Source organism: Juglans microcarpa x Juglans regia, chromosome 2D, assembly GCF_004785595.1.
Source record: "Juglans microcarpa x Juglans regia isolate MS1-56 chromosome 2D, Jm3101_v1.0, whole genome shotgun sequence".
NCBI lineage: Eukaryota > Viridiplantae > Streptophyta > Magnoliopsida > Fagales > Juglandaceae > Juglans > Juglans microcarpa x Juglans regia.
In genome coordinates this window covers 2968145-2992175 of record NC_054596.1, presented here as the reverse complement: position 1 = coordinate 2992175, position 24031 = coordinate 2968145, and the positions used below count along the sequence as shown (strand labels likewise).

Here is a 24031-nt window from a genome sequence, read left to right as displayed (position 1 = left end):
ATTGACTTATAATTTGGAATTTTTCCTATATGTATCAGGTCACAGCTGTAACTTCACTTTCATGAACGAATGAAGTCTATTTCCCATTAAAAAAAAAAAACTTTGTACATCCTGTTACCAAATCCCAGAGTCATCATATTATAAATTCCCGTTATCATAGTCTGATAAGTCTTCACATTCTCACTTCTTCAGTGTCACAATGCACCTGCAAAATGAGTCTTCTAAGGACTGGTCAAGCTTATCACCTTCTGAAGGCTTTCCCTTCGTGTTTGTACAGAGCAATTGAGGTTCGATATTTACAAGTGCATTGTGACTCTGAAGAAATGAGAAAGTGTTCATTCTAATCTACAGGTATAACTTACACAAGGTCCATAAAAAAACAAAAAAATTTCTAACCATTTTGTTGTTGGCTCATTTGCTCGACTTTTTTATGGGTTCTGGTACTGACTAAACCTCCTCTCAGTCTACAGAGAAATCAGGTTCATCTGGCTTAAACAGCTGGGGCATCTTTAAGCTGGTAGAAGCAGGATCACCTATGAGATCTTTCTGGTTAGCCCCTCTTCTTGTATTTGCAGCAAACTTCGATGCCAGGATTGTGGCACCAAGATGCTTGACATTGTTTTCGTTGTTCCTAGATGATCTCTCACCCTCAAAACTCCTATCTGCTATATCATCATCAAAGTTGCTCTCTCGGTCAGGGACTGACATATAGTAGAGGCTCTCCTCCCTATTCAAGTAATTTACCAACTTTTTCTTCCAATATCTTCTCCAAGCAGCTTGTATGAAGCAAGCACCCCATGTCCTCCATTGATGGGAATAGTACCTGAATGCATGCTGAAGTTTCTTGCTGTGAAGGTGCTTGAACTGACTTGCAACAAATTTGAGGTCCTCAGCTCGAAGGGCAAAAGCTTCAACTTCAGTAAGGGCTCTAACGGTCCGGGTTGAAGAAGGAAGGTTTACGCTAGAATTGTGCATTAAGGCCCATGTCAGTAATTCCTCACCGCAGAAGTCACCCGGCCTGAGGGTGATGGAATTGAAGAACCCGAATCTTCCTCCATTAGTTGTGGAGCTCTCCAGTTGTCCTCTAATGATAAACAGCATCTCATTTACTGGATCACCCTCTCGAACAAAGTAGGTGCCTTGTGTGTTCAAGGATGAGATAAGGCGTTCGCATATGGCATCAAGAAGCTGGTCATCCATTTGTGAGAAGAATGGTACCTGCATAAGAAAGAATGAAATTTTCAAAATATGAAAAAGTAATTCCAAAGTAAGAATTCAAATTTCCAACCATCTAAATCCCATCATGTTAGGAGGAAGATGGTGACCAAGATTTCTGGCATTAGACATACACGACGAACGAGGGCAAGACATAAATGCCGTTGAATTTCACGACGGAGGTCTAGGGGTAATGAAAGCAAGATAGATTCTTCATTAACTCCTCTTGTGGCCAGCCATTTATACTGAACAAACCGAAGAACTCGTTCTTGCAAAGCTGGAGGTAACTGGCGATGTCTCATCCACTCTTCTGTATCTCTTTTCTTAATCCTCCATTCTTCTAGTCTTATCGTATTTGATTGCAAATATGTCTTCAACAGAAAGAAAAACCTCATTAATTAAATTAGCACTAATATTTGCAACAAATACAACTACCAAAACACCTATCAACTTAATTATGATTCTTACACCATCAAAATTGGCGAATATTCAATATTTTCAAGATAATTAGGTTAAAAAGATTCTAGATGATCAACGACAAGAACATCAATTGAATACCAGAAGAAGGAGATAGAATATAATATATACCTGCATGTTGCCAATAAAAAACGAGAATAAGACTAAACCGAGAATGGATAGAAAAATGCAAAATAATGTCTCCCCAAGAAACGTGGTCGTCTCCAAAGTCTGTCCATATGAACTGCATATACAAATTAAGGGTATATCATCAGTTGAGTACAAGGAGTATGCCTATTATCTTGTAATTAATAGCTATAAGAGATACGAGGATAAGAACAGGATTGCAGATAATACAAGCTATAATAGGGAGTAAGATCATCTGCACGGCCTGTTTTCCCAGATAACTTTTAACTAAGATTACTTCAAAACGAACATATATTGACTAGCTGGTATTGTGTCCCTGGAATCCCCACTGAGTTCTGCTGATGTACTATATCAGATATAATTAACCAATCCTGATTAACTAAATAATTTATCTAGACTCCACAAAATTGCTAACTATCAATATATCAGTATTTACCAAGTACCAAAACCTTCAGTTAAGAAATGATACCTTAGATTTCTTAAACCCCACCAAAGACAATATAAAAACTTCTCAATAAAACGTGAGGAAGCAACATCATTGGTAAAAGCATCAGCAAACATTCCAAACTTGAAACTGATATCTTTGTTCTTCGCATCACAATTGGCAAGAACGTTAGTAATATTCAACCAGTACTGTCGTTCAGCTCGTCCCAAACTATTACAATCTAAATAACTAGGGAGGCAAGGCAGAACTCCTAAGGCATTCTCCTTTGCACACTCAACTTTCCAGCAGTTGAACTGTCGCCCTATGGATGATAGATACCAGACAGCTCCTAATACCTGCAACAGTAGTGAATGAGCATCATAACCATTGAGATTTAAAGACTACTCAAAATCAAGAGAGGTGACCTGGAATATGCTTACATGACTAGCTAGTACGTAAAGAAGGAGATTGTACGCAGCTCCTGCCCAAGCTGTCTTGGCGACAACCCCAGTGGTTTTTATAATACGCTGGTTCAAGGGGAAGATAAGAAATAGTCTAGGAACATATTGTATAAGAACAAAAAGGGAAAGAGTGTTGTTAGCGTGATCAACTCTGGAGTTTCGTGTTGCTGGAATCACTAACCAGATGACAATCTGCAAAGAAAAAATTAAGATACAAAATCCTCAACTCCTAATCATAACAACAACATCGCTGTGTAATAAGGCACAAAGGTTCTAGTTGTCAGAAGATTGATAAAATGACCATTCTTCTCGGTTTACGTTTTAAGGTTAGGTGATAAATTATTACTAGATTAAAAGCAAGAGTATAAATTTCAAACCTTGACTCTGCTCTTGGTTATTTAACAAATTCCTCTAATAAACCTTTTTTTTTTTTTTTTTTTTTTTTTTTGGGCTTGAGAATTCCCAGATCAACTATGCTTTCAAATTAAATTTTTGGGACTTACAAGAATATATCAATACTAATTAAATCTATCAATACGTGCGAGTGAAGGAGGTGAACCTCTAAAAGTTGTTGCTTAAATTGAACTAGTACCAAAACACATTCATGAAAATAACATACATATATAAGACAAAACAACAGTCTATCGTCAACGGGTAAATAACTCAGAAAGGTCCAGAAATTAAGCCGATGATGGCCCTAGCTTTCTTCGAATTGGCTCAAATTGTTGAATGCAAAATTTCAAATATTGAGAGAGGAACGAAACTTGGACATGCCTGTGGTATAGGAAGCATTGCAGCGAGATCGACAATGAAGTCCGACTTCAAGTAACGCATGGCAATTTCCCTCGCATCCATAACCAGCTCGCCCCGCCCAAAAACCCTAGAAGTCGGGGCAACAAACGCCGTCCGGAACTTCAAGATCATATGCATCAAGTAGAAAAGATCGGTGACGGAACGGAAGAGAGTGACGAGGATTCCCAAGCCGGTTTCGGTGGTCAAGCAAGCCGGGCCGCTGACGGATGGGAGGTAAAAGTAGAGAGGATCGATGAAGAGGGCGAGAAGACACGTGAGGAGGAAGATGTGATTCCAGTGGGTGACGATGTCGCTGCCCGGGTCGAGGATTTGGTAGCGCCATAGAATGTGGTGGGCCCGGTGGTGGTCCTCGGTCTCGGTGGCGAGTCGCCGGAAGTGGCGGAACCTTGAGGCCGACCTGGAGATTATTCTATTCATCTTCCATGGCGGAGTCGGGTGTTCAACGGATTCCGCAGCGACGATAGATAAGAGGTGAAGAAGAAGAAGAATAAGAAGGGGTCAAAGGGATGGCTAGGGGACCGTTGAGATTTACGGGGGAAAACGATGAAAGCGGAAAGGACGTGGGGCTGCAACATGGTAGTTAGCGCGGGAAGAATGGGTAATTTGGTTTTGTTTGGTTGTTAGGAAAATTAGTCGGATCATTCCCGACATTACATTAGATGCTAAATGGGTTTGGGCCTAAGCTTGGGCTTCGTTCTTTTCTTTTTATGAACCGGATGTTCGGTTTTACATATAGGCCTTACCCGGGCCTCATTATCAACTCATCTTTTACATTATATTAAATTATCATAAGTGCTTTAGTGATAAAAATATTTCATAAAAATAAATTCACAAATCGACGTAACTTGATATAATACATTAGATTGTAAAGTTATATTAATTGTAAACAAAATCTAACGTATTATATGAAATCATGTTAATTTGTAGATTTATTTTTATAAAATCTCTTTATGATTATAACAATTCTCTTAAATGATTAATGTAAGTAATACTATCAATTATTTGATGTCACATTCTAAAATGTTGAGAGTATGATAATTAAAAATCCGATGGATATCATTTCTTATTTATAAAAGTCTATTTAAATTTATTTCTTCACATTTAACACATTACTGATGTAAGAGTCTATAACATCAATTAGCAAGAAAAAGTATTAAACTTTATTATTTTTGTAGATGAGGACGATAACTAACTTTATTTTTAAGCACTCATTTATAAATTCGATGTGTAAATACAAAGCTAAAACAAAAATACTCTTTTATACTAATTAATACGACAAACTTCCACATTAGTGGTGTATTTAGTAGAGTTTTTGTATTTTTTTTAGTATGATTATAAGCGTGTTTGTAAATATTTTTTTACAAAATATTTATGTTTTGACTGAAATGAAAAGCCCAAGTGACGTGATGCCATATAAAATAAAATAAGAATAATTTTACTTAACATTTCATACACTACATATCATACTTTTTTTTATTTTTTTAATAAAAAATATGTGATATATAGATATTAAGTAAAACAACTCAATTAGTTTAGCAAGAATAAAATAAAAATAAAAATAAAAATATGTATGATGTGTGGTATGAGATGATGAGTAACATAACCTATAAAATAAATAGAAATGATATTTACAGCTATGGAGTGCGTAAATACCGTACAATCATTTTAAAAAAATGTGAGAAAATATAAAACTCACGTGAAAAAAATTAATTTTTAATAGTAGATCTCTTTTTTTTTAAAAGAATTACGCGACACTTACTAACTCTATGACTGAATCTAACATTATTCTAAAATAAATGTTGTTAAAGAATTTCAAACATGTATACACAGAGTAATATCTACAACCTCTGCCTAACTTTTTTATTATTATTATTATTATTATTATTATTATTATTTTGAAGATAGACTTGCTGGGTGTCATCTTGCAAACCTGACAGGATGACATGAACGATTCACCTTGAACCTAGTCAGAAATCCATCACTTGACAACAACTGCGCTTCTGCTTTCTGGTGTATGTTAAACCAGAAATCCATATAAATATACAATACACGAGATGCTTCATTTTCATTGGACTTAAGAAAAGAGAAAACTGGATCAAAGTGGAAGTTTGGGGATCTATAAATCATTTGATGTCAGAACAGAGCATAGTAAGCATTGGAGATCTGTTAAGGAGGATCTCTATTCCTGAATGAATTATTGCATCGCATTTCACTGGGGGGCAACTTCCAAGTAATGTGGGTTCTTGCAGGGAAGGTGCATGCAGAAGGATATTAATATTTTAAGGGTATAAATTATTTGAATCAGATGGCCTTGTGTAGGAACAGGATAAAACCCGGATTCAACGGACTGGCTCAACTTCAAGCTTGATTTCTATTATAAATTGTGTGTATTAGTCAGCTTATCATTTCTTGTTTACTTTGGATATAAGAAATGATAGTTGTAGTTGTGAGTGCGCAAGTGTTACACAATCACTTTAAAAAAATGAATATATACGAAATTCACACGATAAAAAATTAATTTTTTAATAATAGACCCTACACTTTTTCAAAATGACTGTACGGTACTTATGCACTCTACGATTTATATGTAACATTACTCTTCTAATATATAATGGCCTCCTCTTTTGGATTTTCTTTCTTTGTATTATCTCAGCATCTCTTGGAGATCCTGAGTTTTGTTTGTAGGTAGAGCATCTCAGCTAAGGTATTGGCTGTGTTCTCTCTTCTCATGAATTCAGCAAATTCATCGTAGCGCCAATATGTGCGTGCGTGCATGTAGGGAGGGCAAATGGGCATCCCACTCTTTGAGATTCCAAAAACCATAAGACGGACAATAAGAGGGAAGGTGGATGTAGGGCATATGGGCATTAACTATGTTATGTAATGGGGAAATAGTCATCCCTTCAAAAAAGAAAGCCGATTGATATTATTAGACTTTGTTAAGAATTTAATATAAATAATTAAATCTCTCTTTCTATTTGTTTAAGTCTTTTGAATAAATAATAATTTTATATGATATTATAATAGAAGTATCGAAAAATTCTGACTCTACACTCTATTCAATTTATACCTGATTTGGATATAAAAGTGAAACACGAAGTCTCTTTATTTTCTTTATCCGTATTTAAATGTGCTCAAGTGTATCTCATCTTATCTGAACGTGTTTTGATAGCATTTCATTTTTGTTCACTAAGGTGACAAATCACGCACCAAAACACAAAACACGAGGCTCAACTCTTTCCTCCCTCATCCTACTCCCTCGTTTGGACTCTTCTTCCGTAGAGTGCTCGTCCTCCTTCCTTCCCCACTCAAAAAATATGTATAGGCGTCAATGAAATAATGGGTTCGGAAAAAATACCGTACGGAATTTTTTACTCTCCAATTGATCTTAGAATGATGTATATTATAATAAAAATTGATATTTTTGGAAATTATGGAATAATCTAAATTTTGAAAAAACAATCGTATTGATTTTGTGATTTAAATATGTTTATGAGTATTTAATTTATTAATTGATATTAATTAATAAAAAATATATTTATAAATAATACTCAATCATTAAACACGCAATCTTCTATATTTATAAATAATAGTAATTGCATATTTATAACTATGCAATAATTGTTGGAACCCACAACTTTATCAAATTTTAAAAGAAATTAAAATCATCTCATCTCATTTCTATATCTAAACACACAAATTTTTAAAAATCAATTCATCTCATCTCAATTTGGATATTGAGAATATTTCAAATATTTCAAATATTCTCATAATACTTCACTATTATTTATTATTTTATTATTATTTTTTATTATTATTTATTACTATTCAATATTTTATCATTACTTTTTTATTATTTTTTTATTACTATTTACAGAATATCTAAAAATACTTCATTATCTAAATGCAACTTAATATCTCATTATTATTCATAAACTATCTGGTCTCGTCTCGTCTTGCTGTCCAAACGATTCCTTTAAACTTTTGGAACTTCTTCACAGTTCAGATTGTTTGCTTCCCTCACCTTCACCTTTGTCTTGTTTTACCTTTGATGTCATCGTTACAATTAAAATCTCTACAGATCATAAGAAATAAATTATTTTTAACTGATAAAGAGAAGGAATTAATAGTATTAGTGAAAAGAGTGTCTAGATGTTAGGCAGACAGAATTAATTAAAGGTGAACTAATACTATAATCCTATTAAAAAAATATGCGAATATTAAAAGGGTAAACATAACTAAATGGACTGGATTTGGAGGAAATCTTTATTATTATTATTCTCTCAATTTGTAAGCTATTAATTCCATACCCTTTTGTCTGCTCCAATTTTCTGTGTCCAGATGCCTTGCTGAGCATAAACAACGGCTATGGCTTTGAAAATCCGTCCACTCTGAAATTCTTATCATACAGCTAATACAAAAGGTCCGTCCAAAATGAATTCATTGACATTCAGTATCATGTGTTTCAGATTTTATGAACTTCAGCGCTAAAGACGTTCTTTTCAATGCACAGCTTAAAGATCAAGATGGAATAACAGCTAGCTTAAATAATTAAATTCTGTTTAGATAGTGAAAGTATTTTATTTTATTTCATCATTATAATTTTTTTTAAATTTTTTTATAAAATATAATAAATAATTTAAATTTTTTAATTTTTTTAAAAATAATATTAAAAAATAATATTTTATTTTATTTTCAACGTTCATGTCCAAAAAACACCTAGGAGTTTAATTAGGCAGGTGAGCTTATAAGGCACGCATCCTAATTCTGCGAGAAGTATGCAACATCAGTTAACATCATGAATACCCAACTTTAAAAAGAAATAATTACAAAAATCCTGCTTTACACCAAATGGATAGATTTGAATATTTGATTGATAGCCAGGATTTTGTTTTTGCTTGAGAAGTTGTTTGGTAGCTGGGTAAGCCTGTTATGTAGAGTCATTTATATCAACCATTGAATTATTATTAAAAAAAAAAAAAAAAAGAGATAGAATAAGATGAGATTAAAATTTAAAAATAAAATAAAATATTATTAAAATATATTTTTTAATATTATTTTTATTTTAAGATTTAAAAAAAATTAAATTATTTATTTTATTTGATGTGAAAATTTAAAAAAATTATAATAATTAGATAAGATATGATTAAAGGAAATGAGAGTAATTGTAAGAATAAAGAGGTGTTAATTGAAATAATTGTGGTCCACTTCCGAGAAAATATCCGTGTTAAGCCTTGTAATCTCAGAAGGAAAAGTTGCTTTCAGTGATCAGTGAGAGAGAGAGAGAGAAAGAGAGAGAGAGAATTTCTTGAGTGCCTGCTTCGTTTACAGAGCACACACTCGACTTTCCAAAAAGCAGATGTATGTTTCAGTGAACGACAAGTGGAGGAAGAGGACACAAGATTCCATATAGAATCTGAACTAATACAAAGCAAGCAAACCACCCAAAACCCACCAGTATTCACGAAAAAAAAAAAAAGAATAAACAATACCCCCAACATACTTATATAGCTCCAATTCCATCCACCACCACCTTGTTTCAATACCATTCTTGAATCTTGATATACGTTCTTGGCGTTTCGCGTTTATTCTTGTTTTATCTACGTTCGTTTATCGGTTTTTCTCTTCTTTTCTTTTTTATCGGGATAAAAGGGTTGGTGGGTCATGAATCACTTTCTGCACTTCCAAGTGAAACAAATCGATATTGTCTAGAAGGTTTTTCTTTTTGGTTTTCTTCGGCTTCTTCGAACTTGGGAGGGTGTTCATCTATCTGGGTTCGTCCTTACTTTCGTTCTACTTGTTCGGAGAATGTACTTTCTGTGATTCCAAGACAAGCCAGCATGGATTTGGAGGGTGTGATCCCTAACCAGCCAATCAAGGTAAGACATCTGGTACAGTGTTCGTGAGTATCTTGAAAATCTCCTCAGAAATCCCGGACTTTCTGATCATCTTCTTGTTTTTTTTTGTTTCAGAAAGATTCATGGAAGACAGTGCTAATATTGGCTTATCAGAGCTTGGGCGTTGTCTATGGAGATTTAAGTACTTCTCCTTTATATGTATACAAAAGCGCTTTTGCTGAGGATATCAAGCATTCAGAGACTAATGAGGAAATATATGGGGTTTTGTCCTTCGTGTTCTGGACACTCACGCTGGTGCCGCTATTCAAGTATGTGTTTATCGTGCTTAGAGCTGATGATAATGGTGAAGGTGGGACTTTTGCTTTGTATTCATTACTATGCCGGCACGCCCGAGTTAACGCATTGCCCAATTGTCAACTCGCTGATGAGGAACTATCGGAGTACACAAAACACGGGATTGAATCCGATAAGGGAAGTATAGGGTGGAGGTTAAAGTCGACATTGGAGAAGTATAGAGTGCTGCAAAAGTTACTGCTTGTTCTGGCTTTGATTGGGACTTGTATGGTCATTGGAGATGGGGTGCTCACACCAGCAATTTCTGGTATTTGAAGTTATGATATCGTCGATTCTGTTTCAAGTTGTAAGCTTGGGATTTCACTGACTGAGAATTCTTTCTGGTTTTGGTCACTGTAGTGTTTTCGGCTGTGTCCGGAGTGGAGCTCTCCATGTCAAACGAGCACCACCGATGTAAGTTCCTTAACTAGCGGCCGATGTCTGAAAATATAACTTACATCAGAGGTTTTCCGCTATCTGGTAGATCTTCTTGTTGATTTGCAAATAAAATAATTTTACTAACCACATGATGAAAATTTTATTTAGAGAAATCCACTTCAAAAGCATAGATAAAAGACTACACATTTGAAATGATTAGGTAATCAGGAAAATATTCCACTGATCTTGGTATCTAGTTACTGTGGGCAGTGAGGGATACCGAGTTCTTGTGGGTGCACTTTTCCAGAGATTTTTTTTTTTTTTTGTTTGCGTCTATATCACATCCATGGTGTGAATAGGATTAAAGAATCAAATCATAGTTAGGTACAAGTCTTGATTTGCTGTTGCATATGCAAAGCTTAAATAATATTTGAATTTCAAAAGCATTTTCTTTCTCTTTCTGTGTCTTTTTTTTTTTTTTTTTTTTTTTTTCCTGATGAACAGATGTGAAGTTAGTGGACAAGTTAGGAGAGTCCATTATTGTGATTTCCTACGTGTGTAATTAAGACAAACTACCTGCTTTAATCAAAGTCAAATCGCTATCAAACAATAAAATATGTTTAAATTAACAATGTAGAAGGTCAAGTTGATGGCGCCCTGTTTAGTAATAAAGATGCAATTTGTGGCTAAGATAGAAGCTTAACTTCATAAAATTAGAAGACTAAGACATAAAGTTTTACCTTTCATAAAGTTAAGCTGTCTTTAGTAGGCGAAGAAAAGGTAGATGAGTTTGGACAAGACTCTGAATAGGATAAAATTACATGGGGATGGGGGCATTCAATTTCACTGTTAGATCCTGTAATTGGAATAATGACTATTATTAGACTAGCCAAATAAAGTCTGTCACTAAAGTCTCCCATGAGGCATACATATAGTTGTGACCCTGGTGTCAACCAAGCCTTGACCCACTAGTTCCTGTCCCAAGCATTGTACTGCATAACATACCAGAATGAAATCATCAGCATCATCATTCTTTTATCGACTTCAACCACTGTGGTCTAATCATCTCCTTCAGTCTCTTTGGATCATATCTGAAGATATGTATTGCATTTCCACTCTCTAGATCTCCACTAGTTCTTCCATTGTCCTTCTTATTCCTATCATAGGTGTAATCGCCTCATTCGTCCTCCTACTAGTGGGCTACTATCTGCAGTCTTTTTTGCGGGTCCTGCTGTCTACACTTGCTGGCCATTGCAATATGTGAGCAATGTGTTCCCCACCATCCATCCTAAATTAACCTAATTGATTGGACTTTGATAGGCTATTTGATGAAATATACACCCTTAGATTAGAGGAGTCTGACCGAGCAATTATAGGTGTATGCCTGCTAACATAACCTAGAATGTTTTTGTCCCTTTCTCTTAAAGGGTGGTGCTTCTTTATTCACATTTCGAAAAGTAGTTAGCAACAAAAACCTTACTTCAGAGCAATCACAAATCACATGGGAGTTCTTAATTTTCAAGACTCTTTGTCCCGTCTCAAAGTTTTCTTCTCTGTCCACATTTTGATTGGAAATGGCACAGTTATAAGGCATTATTTGTACACGTGATATGTAACTCACTTATGTCCATCAATCATGTTGGTGTTAAATTCATACTCAACCTGTGTATTGGTGGTTGACATCAAGTCCTCCCTGCAATCAAGATTTATATGTAGTTAGTTTTTTAAAGCAGCAAAATGAAGCCTGGATGGAAGAACTGAATGCAGATGAATTAATAACGTTCATTTAGGTGAGCCCATATGGCCTCTATCTGTGATTTTGGGAAGTGCTTTCAGAATCATCCATGAAAACGTGCAAGTTCCATCAAATGATATATTTTGTGTACATGCTTTAGGGAAACCCTATCATTTGTTCATTAAATGTTTCTTGCTCAGAAATTTGTTGAACTTGACCTGAGGGTTTTTAAGGAAAATTCAAGGCTTCAAATTGTCATAACTGCCACTTTTAATTACCTCCTCATATAGAAAATCTAATGCAAATCTAATTATTGAAGCTAAATAAAGATATGATAGTGAGCAAAATAATTGAAGCTGAAAACTCAAAAATATAATGTTGATGGAATTATTGAAGCGAAAACTCTCTGCTGCCATGCATCGTTCCTTGATCCCGACAAAATGTTCCCCCCCACCTACCCACCCCCACCCCCCCCCCCCCCCCAAAGCCCCTCTACAGCTCTCTCAGTCTTCCTATCTGTGTGCGGTAAAATTGTACTCTATTGTTCTCACACCACCATGCAGCTTCCAAAGATAAAGTTTCTTTTTTTTTTTTCTCCTTTTTTCTCTGTTTCTTTACTGCTTTCTTTCTCACAGCTCCAGCACACCTGGCCTGCACTTCTTAGTCCTGAATACTTGCATCATCTAGCTTCCTCTAAAGCGTAGCATACCCCCTGTCACTTTCATTACTGAGTTCTCATTTCAGATCCTGAAAGCTTGTAACTTCTTTGTGAAATATTTGATTTTCCTTCCTTCAAAGTGTGCTTCCCCAATCTTAGGATGGTTTTTGTTCTATCAGAAGAAAGTTACAGAACTCATACTCATTCTCCTATGATGGCAATCGGTTAATTAAATATCTATGTTACTGGGAATTTAAAAGCAGATATGAGAAGCAAGCTTTCACAAATTAAGGTGAAAGGAAGATCTTTCCATTCCCATTCATTGCATATGAACTTTGTGCTATAAATGCATATGATACACTGTTTGTTTTATATTATTTTTTTCCCTTTTCATATATTTGTTTATGTTGTCAAAAAAGAAACCTGAAAGCTCCAAAGACTATGCTTATACACTAGACACTTAGGGATGACAGTTCAAGCCGCCATTGAGTTTAGTTATGATGAATTAAAACTCAATGACCTTCCTTTTTAGTCCATAAATGTGCTTCATAGAAGTACTCCTAAGCACATTGAAGCTTCATTTTCTTCTTAAGAAGCCGCATGATCTTATGCTTTACACAAGTTGTGGAGGTTGATTAGGGATATGGGTGATGCTTGTGGAATATGATTTCTCATATGCTTGAGCATGGTATTCTGTTCCCTCAAAGTTCATTGATTCTGCAGATGTTGAGGTCCCAGTTACTTGTATCATACTGGTCTTCTTGTTTGCTCTCCAGCATTATGGGACCCATCGGGTGGGGTTCCTCTTTGCACCTGTTGTGATTACATGGCTTTTATGCATCAGTGCTATTGGTGTGTATAATATCTTCCATTGGAATCCCCACGTTTACCAAGCACTCTCTCCCTACTACATGTACAAATTTTTGAAGAAGACACAACGGGGAGGTTGGATGTCCTTGGGTGGAATTCTTTTGTGTATAACAGGTACAATAGTATATAGAGCATACTGTGTTGTCTAGCCATATACCCAATGGGAATATTTTTCCTCTTCTACTAAATTTTCAACATTTCAGGCTCAGAAGCTATGTTTGCTGATCTGGGACACTTCTCACAGTTGTCTATTAAGGTACATTAATCTAATCAGACTCTTCTTCTTGTAGTCATCATGTACAGACCAAAACAGACTTGAAATCAAATAAAAAAGATGTACTAGCTTCATCTGTCATGAGATACTATGGGACATATTTTACCTGTGCCTTTAATACTAATGAGTATATGGATTTGGAAAACAAATTGCTGAAGTTTCTGATCATCGGTGTTCCAAAGGCATTCTACCCTCATTGCAGCAGCTAAAAATCCTATTACCCATATTTGTCCTGCAAATAGTATAAATAATCTTAAATATATGTTCTTGGGCAGCGTCTCCTCTAGTAGATATCAACATATTAAGTAAAAGACTTGCATGGTCATACTATACAAGGGATTCACTAATTTAAGCTCATATATCATCCTTGATAAATTATTATGCATATGGTCTTTGGCAAAAACCACCACAATGCAAGCTACTTGTTTCACAGAAAGCCACTTTCTTGCAGATTGCTTTCACCTGTATGGTTTACCCATCCTTGATCCTAGCATATATGGGGCAAGCTGCTTATCTTTCAAAGCATCATGTTATTGAAAGTCACTATCAGATTGGATTCTATGTCTCTGTACCGGGTAGGTGCATAATTGTAATGTAGATTATAGGTAATCTGATTTAACTTTTGGATTGGGGATTAACCAGTTTAAAGTACTGATCTTGTTGTTCCAGAGAAAATAAGATGGCCTGTTCTGGCAATAGCCATACTTGCAGCCGTGGTTGGAAGTCAAGCCATCATCACTGGGACTTTCTCCATAATCAAACAGTGCTCTGCTTTGGGTTGCTTTCCAAGGGTCAAAATTGTCCACACATCATCTAAAATACATGGCCAAATTTATATTCCGGAGATCAATTGGATTTTAATGCTGTTATGCTTGGCTGTTACTATTGGTTTTAGAGACACAAAACGCATGGGCAATGCAGCAGGTACTACTGTCCACATCAAAGTTTGGTTTTTGTGCGTGCGCACACACAAGATTGTTTTTATGTTATTTACTCCCCATTTCTTTTCCTTAGTCGGATCCGGTTGGATTTTATCACAAAAATGACTGTGGTGGCCCTCAGGTTTTGGCCTGCATGAAAGTCTTATCACTTTTACCAAGACAGCAATCTGTTAAGTCCATCTCCACCTTTAGATTTCAAAACTGCCTTGATATGGAATGGAATCACCCAGGAAACAATCTAATTATTTTATTTAAGATTATTGAGACGCCAACTCACAAAAAAAGAAGAAGCTAAATCCAATGTTTTATAAGCTATAATGTACATCATTTTTACAGCATCCTCTTCTTCTTATGAACAGGTTTGGCAGTTATAACTGTTATGCTCGTGACGAGCTGTCTAATGTCTCTAGTTATCGTCCTATGCTGGCACAGAAGTGTCTTCCTAGCCATTTGTTTTATATTCTTCTTCGGCTCCGTTGAAGCACTCTACTTTTCAGCATCACTCATCAAGTTCCGTGAAGGAGCTTGGGTCCCCATTGCCCTCTCATTTATCTTCCTAATTGTTATGTATATTTGGCATTATGGCACACTCAAGAAATATGAGTTTGATGTTCAAAATAAGGTACCCATCAACTGGCTCCTCAGTCTTGGTCCTCGTCTTGGAATTGTTCGGGTTAAGGGGATTGGACTTATACATACCGAGCTGGTTTCTGGGATCCCAGCTATTTTCTCTCACTTTGTCACCAATCTCCCAGCTTTCCACCAGGTTTTGGTCTTCCTCTGTATCAAATCTGTCCCAGTGCCACATGTCAGACCTAATGAAAGGTTTTTGGTGGGAAGAGTTGGCCCCAAGGAGTACCGGCTGTATAGATGCATAGCACGGTATGGCTATCGGGATGTTCAGAAGGATGACAATGAGTTTGAAAAAGATCTTGTGTGTAGCATTGCAGAATTCATCCGGTCAGAGAGACGAGCAAATGATGAGGGAACAGAAGATGTGGAGAATGATGGATATATGACGGTTGTGGGGAGTTCATCATCAAACCTAGTAGGTATAAGAATGTGTGAGGATGATGGAAATGTTGGAGAAATGGTAGGCACTTCGGAGTTAAGGGAGATTCGCTCCCCAAAAAAGCTTAGGAAGAGGGTGAGATTTGTTTTGCCAAAGAGTCCACAGATTGATAGGGATGCTCGTGAGGAGTTGCGAGAACTAATGGATGCTAGGGAGGCAGGAATGGCATTTATAATGGGGCATTCATATGTGAGAGCAAAGAAAGGATCCAGTCTGATGAAGAGAGTGGTGATTAATCTCGGTTACGATTTCTTAAGGAGAAACTTTAGGGAACCAACTTTTGCTTTGAGCCTTCCTTATGCATCCACTCTAGAGGTGGGAATGGTGTACCATGTTTAATCGTCATTGTATCTTATAGCTTTGCAGTCTTCCTTTTCAGCAGCATCTGTGTCGTTTTAAATGCTCTCTCTCTCTTCCAATATGCCTATCCATGAAGGATTTTAAATTGGCAGTAGAAAATAGCGTGCTTATCATCTTAACACATTCCCCACAAATTATTGTTGCTGTTTTGCCTGTCACCTGAAAAGGACGATATTTTCTTTTGTCGATCCATTTCCGCGTTCATTTTGTTCCCTCTCTTGTTTAAACGACAGTATCTTCTATGCCTTCCGAAGAATGCCTCCTGTTTTCAAAATCAGTGGTCATAGATTTTAAACCCTAATAATTACGTTAAAAAAATATAGGAATTCCAATTTCCATGGAAAAAAAAAAAAAGTAAACTTAATTCTATAATTATAATAATCTTTTTAGTTATTATATGACTGATTTTATTCATTTTCATTTTAACAATCATCATTTCATCATATATGACAAAATAATTTGTCAAAAGAAAAGAAAATAATGAATATTAATTATATAGTTGTTATGTTTAGAGATAAGAAACAAAGTCTACAAAATGACACTATCATATCAGTTCTATCTGCGAGTCAATGAACAATCCAGAAGTCGGAACAATGCTGAAACTTCTGAGTGCGCAGTGTCTGGAGAAGAAAAGGGAGGAGATTTTCCCCAATCATACAGTAACATGCCTGCTCAATCTCTCTTATTGTTTGAATGTAAGACGTGGCTGGCACAATCCTCAATGGCCTTGTCCTGCAAGCTCACCAGAGTATGCTTGATGAAAATGTTGGGTTAGAGCTGAGATGTTTGTGTTTTTCTGTGGGCAGAGATCGAACAGAAGTGAATTTTGAATGACTTTTTTAGAATAGAGTCCTGATTTCTGAAGATTGGTGATAGAATAGAAGATATTACTGATTCTCAAAAACAAAAACTTGGAATTGTTTGATCCACCGTAATCAATACGCTGCTAATCTACTCCTTGAGACTAACAAATCCTTCTGCCAAACAGAAAAGAAAAGAAAAGGAAAAGAAAGATTTGTCTCTTCCGACCATCAAAGACGCAGCAACAGCAGATAAATTCAAAGTACACGAAAACATTCTCAGAGATTCAGATAAAGACGTCACCTTTGATACGAGATCCAACCAACAGCACGTGATGAGCTGAGGGAAAGAAACAAAAAGAAAAGAACACCTCAAGTAAAACTTCAAAGAAAGCATAAAAACACGATATTAATAATAATTAATAATGGAGTAATCACTAAAGATTAGGGAGGAGCTAAAAGGAGACCGAGGAGGCAACCGTTCTTGATGCCTGTAAACAATTTGGTTAAACGTTGCTTTCTTTGTAAGCCACACCTTTGACTGTCTTCCAGAACAGGTCCAAAACTGCAGAACACCTGGCTGCACTAGTTAAAAACCTGAAAACTGTAGTTCCAAATGGGCAAAGGTGGGCACCCACAATTTAAATTACAGCTTTGCCCATAATTTAGACAATTTCATCGGTTTCAGTTTCATGCAATAAGTGGCAAACTTGACTTCCACCCATGGTTAACTCAATAGGGGGCGCCCCAATTACGGAGAAACCAAGAGCTGTCAAATTCAGCTTGCTGTAACAAAACATAACTTGATTAACAATACACAACTTGATTAACAATTTAACACAAACGCATCTTTAAGGCACAACATAGGGTACATGATTCCTTCTGGCTGTCACCCCTGACTCTGCTTTCTCACTCTCTTTTGCCTTTATGTTCTCCCCTCCGAATTCTGTTAACTTCTGTTTACTACTTAGCCTTCCATGATCATTATGCCCTCCTCGTCTCTTTCACTTCTTCCTCTCTCTCTCTCTCTCTCTCTGAAGATTTTACTTATTAACATGTAAAGTGGAGTCGGCAAACACCATCTGTGCCACTGTGGGCCTCTACTTAAGTGGGTCTCAAAATGCAAAGCTTACTCCACATTTGAGCATTTTGTTCCTTCTTTCATGCTCTACTCTGACCGGCAGCAACGATGAGAAATTGGGTCCTTTTGGCTCTTATTTTTGTGGTTCTTTTTGGTGGGTTTTCTTCAGCTTCAGCTACAAATCCTGCAAGTGAGTATAAAACGGTTCGACTTCACCTGGGTTCGACATTTTCGTTTTCACATTCTCTGCTTTAAAGTTTCAAACTTTCTCGACATTTTGAAACATTTACAGAAATTGTTAGTGGGGTCGTCTCCAATGTGGTCTCTGCTCTTATTAAGTGGCTGTGGACACAGAAGTTCATCACTAAGACAGGTATAGATATTTCAACGTGCTCGTGTGTGTGTTTTGCCCTGTTTTGGGGTTTGTTTATGGGAGGCTGGAGATTGTCATTGGCATTGCTAGGTTAATAAAACAAAAACAAGGACTTTTCAGGTTGATGAGTTTTGTGGCTTTGATATTTCAGCGGTTTCTAATCGTTCGATGATGAAATTTGAGGCGGGATACACGGTGGAGACGGTATTCGATGGAAGTAAGCTTGGCATTGAACCATACTCAGTTGAGGTGGCCCCAAGTGGGGAGCTTCTTGTTTTGGATTCTGAAAACAGTAATATGTACAAGATCTCAACTCCATTGTCTCGTTGTAAGATACTTTTTGCTCTTAACAGTTTTGGAATTGTGCCTCATTTCGTTGTTTCCGATAATGTGTTTTTAGTTCGATCAAATTCTATTTTTCTTGAATATTATGGTCTTGATTTTCTTTTCATAAAGTATTATTTCGAATACCCAATTCAAGTCTCGTAAAATGGGTTTTCTATTAAGGTAAGCCGACTTTAGCTTCGTACTTGGGACATTCTTTTTTTGTTTGTTTCCTTTCCTTGCGAAATCATGGCAGAATCCAAATTCGTTCTTAGAGAAACATTATAAATATGTTCCATATGCTTTTGTTTAGCTGACGCCTCCACTTTCGAAAGTGCAATTGGCCTTTTAGTTAGTTTCTGCCAAACCAACTCCATCTTTTTGGTGATCTCTTTTGTTTGAGACCGTTTTCTCTCAAGTGCCCCCACACTTCCTCTTCATTCATCTTGTTGCCCTTTATCTTTCTTAACCACAATTCAGGCTTTTGTGTTCTTTTACGTTTAAAAAATGATATCCATGTATTTTGATGAGATACCTTTGAATCCCTTGAAGACGATGACCAACTCAATTGTTTATATGGTTAATAGATGCCCAATTGCATTTTTGCTTTCAAAGTTGTTTCATTAGATTTAGTCAGGGAAAATCAATCAGTTGCACCAAATGTTGGTTTAAGTTTCCTTGAGTTCTTTTTATATTTAGATATGCAAACGAGCTACAATATAAAGTTTCTCATTTCTTTTCCTCTTGGACAACTGATGCCTAGACACATCTCAGTTTTGCAATCTAATCAAGTTTCTTCTCCATATCCTGGGTGCTGACCATATTCTTTTCATCAAACCCATCAATCTTATGCGTGAAAATGGATGAATATACTGCAGATAGCAGGCCAAAGCTGGTTGCTGGATCTCCTGAAGGGTATTCTGGGCACGTAGATGGGAAGCCAAGAGAGGCAAGGATGAACCACCCAAAAGGACTTACCATGGATTATAAGGGAAACATTTACATTGCAGACACTTCAAATATGGCTATTAGGAAGATCGCTGATTCAGGTAAATGTATCGATGTTTAAGGGATTGCTGGGGTTAAAAAATCAATTGTGTTTTTAAAGTGCTAAAAAGATATGAAACAGTGGGAACAAAAAGTTCTTTCAAAGATCCCCACCGTCCTCATGTGGCTGAAATTTTGGCATCCTAAGCACTTGCTACTTTAGGATAGGACCTGAATAAATATGATTTTATTTCATCTTTTGGCAGGGGTAACGACTATTGCAGGTGGAGCATGGGACCGAGGAGGTGGTCATGTTGACGGTCCAAGTGAAGATGCAAAGTTTTCGAATGATTTTGATGTGGTTTATGTTGGAGCTAGCTGCTCACTTTTGGTTATAGACAGAGGAAACCAGGCAATTCGAGAGATCCAACTAAATGATGATGACTGTTCTTACCAGGATGATAGTACTTTCCATTTAGGTATTAGGAAGCAACGGAAAGTTTCATCTTTCATTCTTCAAAACAATGAATACTTTCATCTGTCGTTTTTCATTCAAGGTCATGGAGATGTATAAGAAGTGTTTTTAACATTGCAGGGATAGCAGTTCTTGTTGCAGCTGGGGTTTTTGGTTACATGCTGGCATTACTGCAACGAAGGGTGCAAGTAATGTTTTCTTCCAAAAATGTAAGTGATTAGATTGGGTTAGTGACCAGAGAGGTGTCTCTATAGGAAATCTTCAGCTCAAGTCAGAATTTCAAATTGAAACTTTTCAATCATGTTCTGGTTTGGTCCCTAAAAGAATAAAGATTTACAATTTTGCTATTATCTCTGGCTTAGAATGGTTGTGTAAGAATTCACATTTTTTCTTTGTTTTCACTACTATTGAATTGGGCATGTGTCCCATATATATTTTAATCGCAGATTAAATTTGTCATTATATATTTATGTACTTATCCAAAAACAATTATTTATTCATGCATCTTGGATGTTGGAAATAGAATATATATGCACATTGCGCACACAAATATTGTTTGAATTCTGAAGTCTCTGAACATTTTTAAACGTCAGCATGTGCATCTGTCTTTAAGTGCGTTGTTCTGCTGCCTTAAAATGAAAGATATATTAAACTTTCCAAGTTAATTTTATGTACTTCCAATAATTTTCTAAATCCGAAAACCAAAAGATTCTCCTGGCAGATAACGACTAAATGTTAAAATTATTCACAATGATAGAAACAAACTGGAATTCTCCTCTACTGATTCTCTTAATCATATGACTATGACTAGTTTTATATTTTTCCATTTCAGAATTCAAGAGCACCTATAACGAAAGGTTCACCAGTGGGACCATATCAGAGACCTCCTAAATCAGTGAGGCCCCCCTTGATTCCACCTGAAGATGAACCTGAAAGACCAGAAGAGGGATTCTTTAGTTCTCTTGGGAAGCTTGTCCTCAACACTGGCTCATCTGTAGCTGAGATGTTTGGGGGATTATTTTCAGGCTCAAGAAGAAAGCCCCTCCTCCATCATCAGCACTACCAACAACTGAACAAACATTCAACTGCATGGCCCATGCAGGAGAGCTTTGTGATACCTGACGAGGATGAGCCACCACCATCAATAGAAACTAGACCACCTACACCAAAAAAGACCTACCCTTTTATGACCAAGGACCTGGAGAGGAACCACAATATCAAGCAAAGTCAAGCTTACTATAATGGCTGGGATGGCGATTACCGCCAACAACATCTGTACATGCAGCATCTGCAACAACAGCAGCATCGGCAGCAGCATCAGCAACAACAGCAGCATCATCACAGGCATTTTTCATCTGGCCCACAAACTTACTATGAGAAGAGCTGCGAAACGAATGAAATAGTCTTTGGGGCAGTTCAAGAGCAGGATGGACGGCGAGAAGCTGTGGTAATAAAGGCTGTTGACTATGGAGATCCTATCTATAATCACCATAATATTAGACCCCGATTTAATTACACGGGTTACTCTCATGGATATCCATCATCGAGTGCTGCTTTATTTTAGTAAAGGGATTGCTAACTTATGGTATTGGTGCTGCTCGTTTTTCGTTTTTGTTTTTTTAGGGGTAATGTTAGTTCTCCACAGTTTCATTCTGGTAAAAGGAAGTACGAGAATGTAATATATGACTAAAACCGCATTGTAGTTTGTTTTTACTAGAAATCAAGAATGGAGGGACAGATATTTCCCCAGGCCCGATCAACCTGTAACTGAAAGCCCAGCGAACGGGAAGTAAGGGGGGCTGCAGCATGTAGCTACAAGAGGATAACAATGGTATATTCAAGCCCTGTTAATGATATAACCATCTAGGAAATTTCGAGCCTTCCTATCCGAGATTCTCGCTCATAACAATGTTTCCTTCTTTGATCATTGTCTATCTAAAGTTTGATATTCATCATATCCAAGATTATCGGAGCGTATTATGCAGTTATATAATCGTAAGTGTCTATAAACACTAATATCGGCATCGGAGGTGTCCTCGATCCACCGAGTTCCTACACTTCTTTCGGTGCAGGTTGATTGAGCCCGTCAGCAGTGGTGCAAAACAGGTTCTTAACAAAGAAAACTATGTTACCACCCGTGTTCTGATCCTTCTTGTTACTAAACTAGAAATCAGTTTCCTCTTCTTAAAATATTATGAACGACTTTTGCTTGATTTCTAAATTTACGTTTTTGTCCTCGGGTGTGGAATATTAAAATAACCTCATGAGTTGTGTAATTAATTTTTGCCCTTCAATGTATCATTCAAATTACAATTAACTTTTTTTTTTATTCTAATATTAATTAAAATATAATAATAGTAATAATGAAATATTAATAACTTAAAAATAATCTAAATTGAAATTAATTCTGGTTATTGAATTTTTGTGGATGAAATTAACAACTTAAGATATTTTTTTATATTTCTTCTTAGATTTAAAAATAATAGTACTTTTCCTATATAATATTATTTGAAAAAAAAATAACAATTATCTTGATATTATTTTTCATATTAATTCATAAAAATAAATCATAGTGATTGGACTAATAATATTTTCATTTTAAAAAATGCGTTTGTTATTTGTAGACTCCAATTTATGCATCAATTTATAATTGATTTTTAATTTATCGTGTTTAAATTTATCATATATACACGCGAACGATGCAATCATCACCTCAATGGCCTGCCCCAACATATAGTTATTTAATATATATATATATATATACACTATTCATGAGATCTAGGACTATATTGCAACGATCAAGAACGAAATAGTTTTATTTTTTTTGGTACATTCAATATTCAAAACATACAAGTAATTCAAATTTGTTTCATGAATGAAAGCTTAATGAAGCAATTATTTCTATCACGTCGTCCTGCATGTGACAAATTCTATGCTGTAATTTGGACCCTAACAGTAATGCATGCAGCTTTATCAATCATCACTGGTGGGCACAATGAACAAACTAATTAATGATTGTCTCCGGGGCCTGGACCTTCTGTACTCTTTTTCACCACACGGCCAGAAGCTTTGACATTAAAACCATCCCTCCTTCCTAGTCCTCGGCTTGGACTGGGCTTCAGAGTGGCATTGTGGGGAATATTTTGAGCAGCATGCAAAGTGCGGGCTTCTGAGGTAGGAAATGGCAAAACCAAGCTTAAGATGAATATGACAAGGACAAGGAAATGAAGAGTCTGAAATAGTTTTCTAGCCATGGATGGATCGATTAATGCTGGACGTGGAAAGCTTAAAGAAGGTTTCTCTCTTCTGTTTGTGTAGAGGAAACTGGGATGCGAAATTGGGTATTCAAGTCTGGTATTTATAGCGAGAGATTGTAAGCTTCTTCCAAATACAAGAAAGAAAAGGTTGGGTAGAAATGGAGGAAAAAATACCATGTTCAAACACGCATCGGAAATGTGTATGTTGCGAAGCATGCAAGGAAACTCAGATAAGTTGAAAACTGTTGTGGGGTGGAATCTAATCTTGGTGTCTACTGGCAACTTTGAAGATGGAAAAGTGGAAACTTGAGGCCATGATCTTGAGGGGAGAAAACTGAGATCAACAAATTTGAACTCAAAAGATTCCGTTCCAAATTCATTATTTGACCAAATTCTTCTTTACTGCAGTCTGCATTCGCAAATATCAAGTCCCATGCAGTATCTAAGCTGTTAGAACATCATCGTACCTATTTTTTTTTTTTTTTAAATCCTAACATAAACATCCTCAAAATTTGGCACACCCTGAAACAAAATTGTTTTTCTTTTAGCAACAGGCTAGGATTTGCCTCACCATGACATTAGAAAAAATGCATGGGAAAAGCAGAAACTCGTGTGTAGCATCAAAATGGCGAAAAAATTCTATAGATTTTCAAACAAGTTTTTTGAGTCAAATATCGAGTTTGAAGTTTGAACCGAAGAAATTGACAGTTTGGACGGAGTCTAAATGATGACCAGCCAG

General features: G+C 36.2%; 3 protein-coding genes across 3 annotated transcripts; 2 read left to right on the top strand and 1 right to left on the bottom strand.

The window, feature by feature from the left end:
* Positions 1-314: 314 nt before the first annotated feature.
* Positions 315-4115, bottom strand: LOC121248051 (cyclic nucleotide-gated ion channel 18). The gene is made up of 6 exons (XM_041146409.1): positions 3478-4115; positions 2683-2895; positions 2288-2598; positions 1804-1915; positions 1350-1586; positions 315-1218 (listed from the first exon to the last, which is right to left on the bottom strand). Exons 1-6 carry the CDS (start codon positions 3931-3933, stop codon positions 460-462), a joined length of 2088 nt encoding a protein of 695 aa, XP_041002343.1. The 5' UTR covers positions 3934-4115; the 3' UTR covers positions 315-459.
* Positions 4116-8850: 4735 nt separating this feature from the next.
* Positions 8851-16016, top strand: LOC121250286 (potassium transporter 8-like). Its single transcript, XM_041149370.1, has 8 exons — positions 8851-9395; positions 9489-9975; positions 10068-10121; positions 13202-13462; positions 13552-13604; positions 14074-14197; positions 14292-14546; positions 14923-16016. Exons 1-8 carry the CDS (start codon positions 9357-9359, stop codon positions 15972-15974), a joined length of 2325 nt encoding a protein of 774 aa, XP_041005304.1. The 5' UTR covers positions 8851-9356; the 3' UTR covers positions 15975-16016.
* A 1912-nt stretch (positions 16017-17928) lies between these two features.
* Positions 17929-21788, top strand: LOC121251012. Its single transcript, XM_041150295.1, has 7 exons — positions 17929-18066; positions 18169-18249; positions 18401-18577; positions 19452-19622; positions 19827-20039; positions 20156-20244; positions 20868-21788. The coding sequence occupies exons 1-7, from the start codon at positions 17985-17987 to the stop codon at positions 21597-21599; spliced, it is 1545 nt and encodes a 514-aa protein (XP_041006229.1). The 5' UTR covers positions 17929-17984; the 3' UTR covers positions 21600-21788.
* Positions 21789-24031: the final 2243 nt, after the last annotated feature.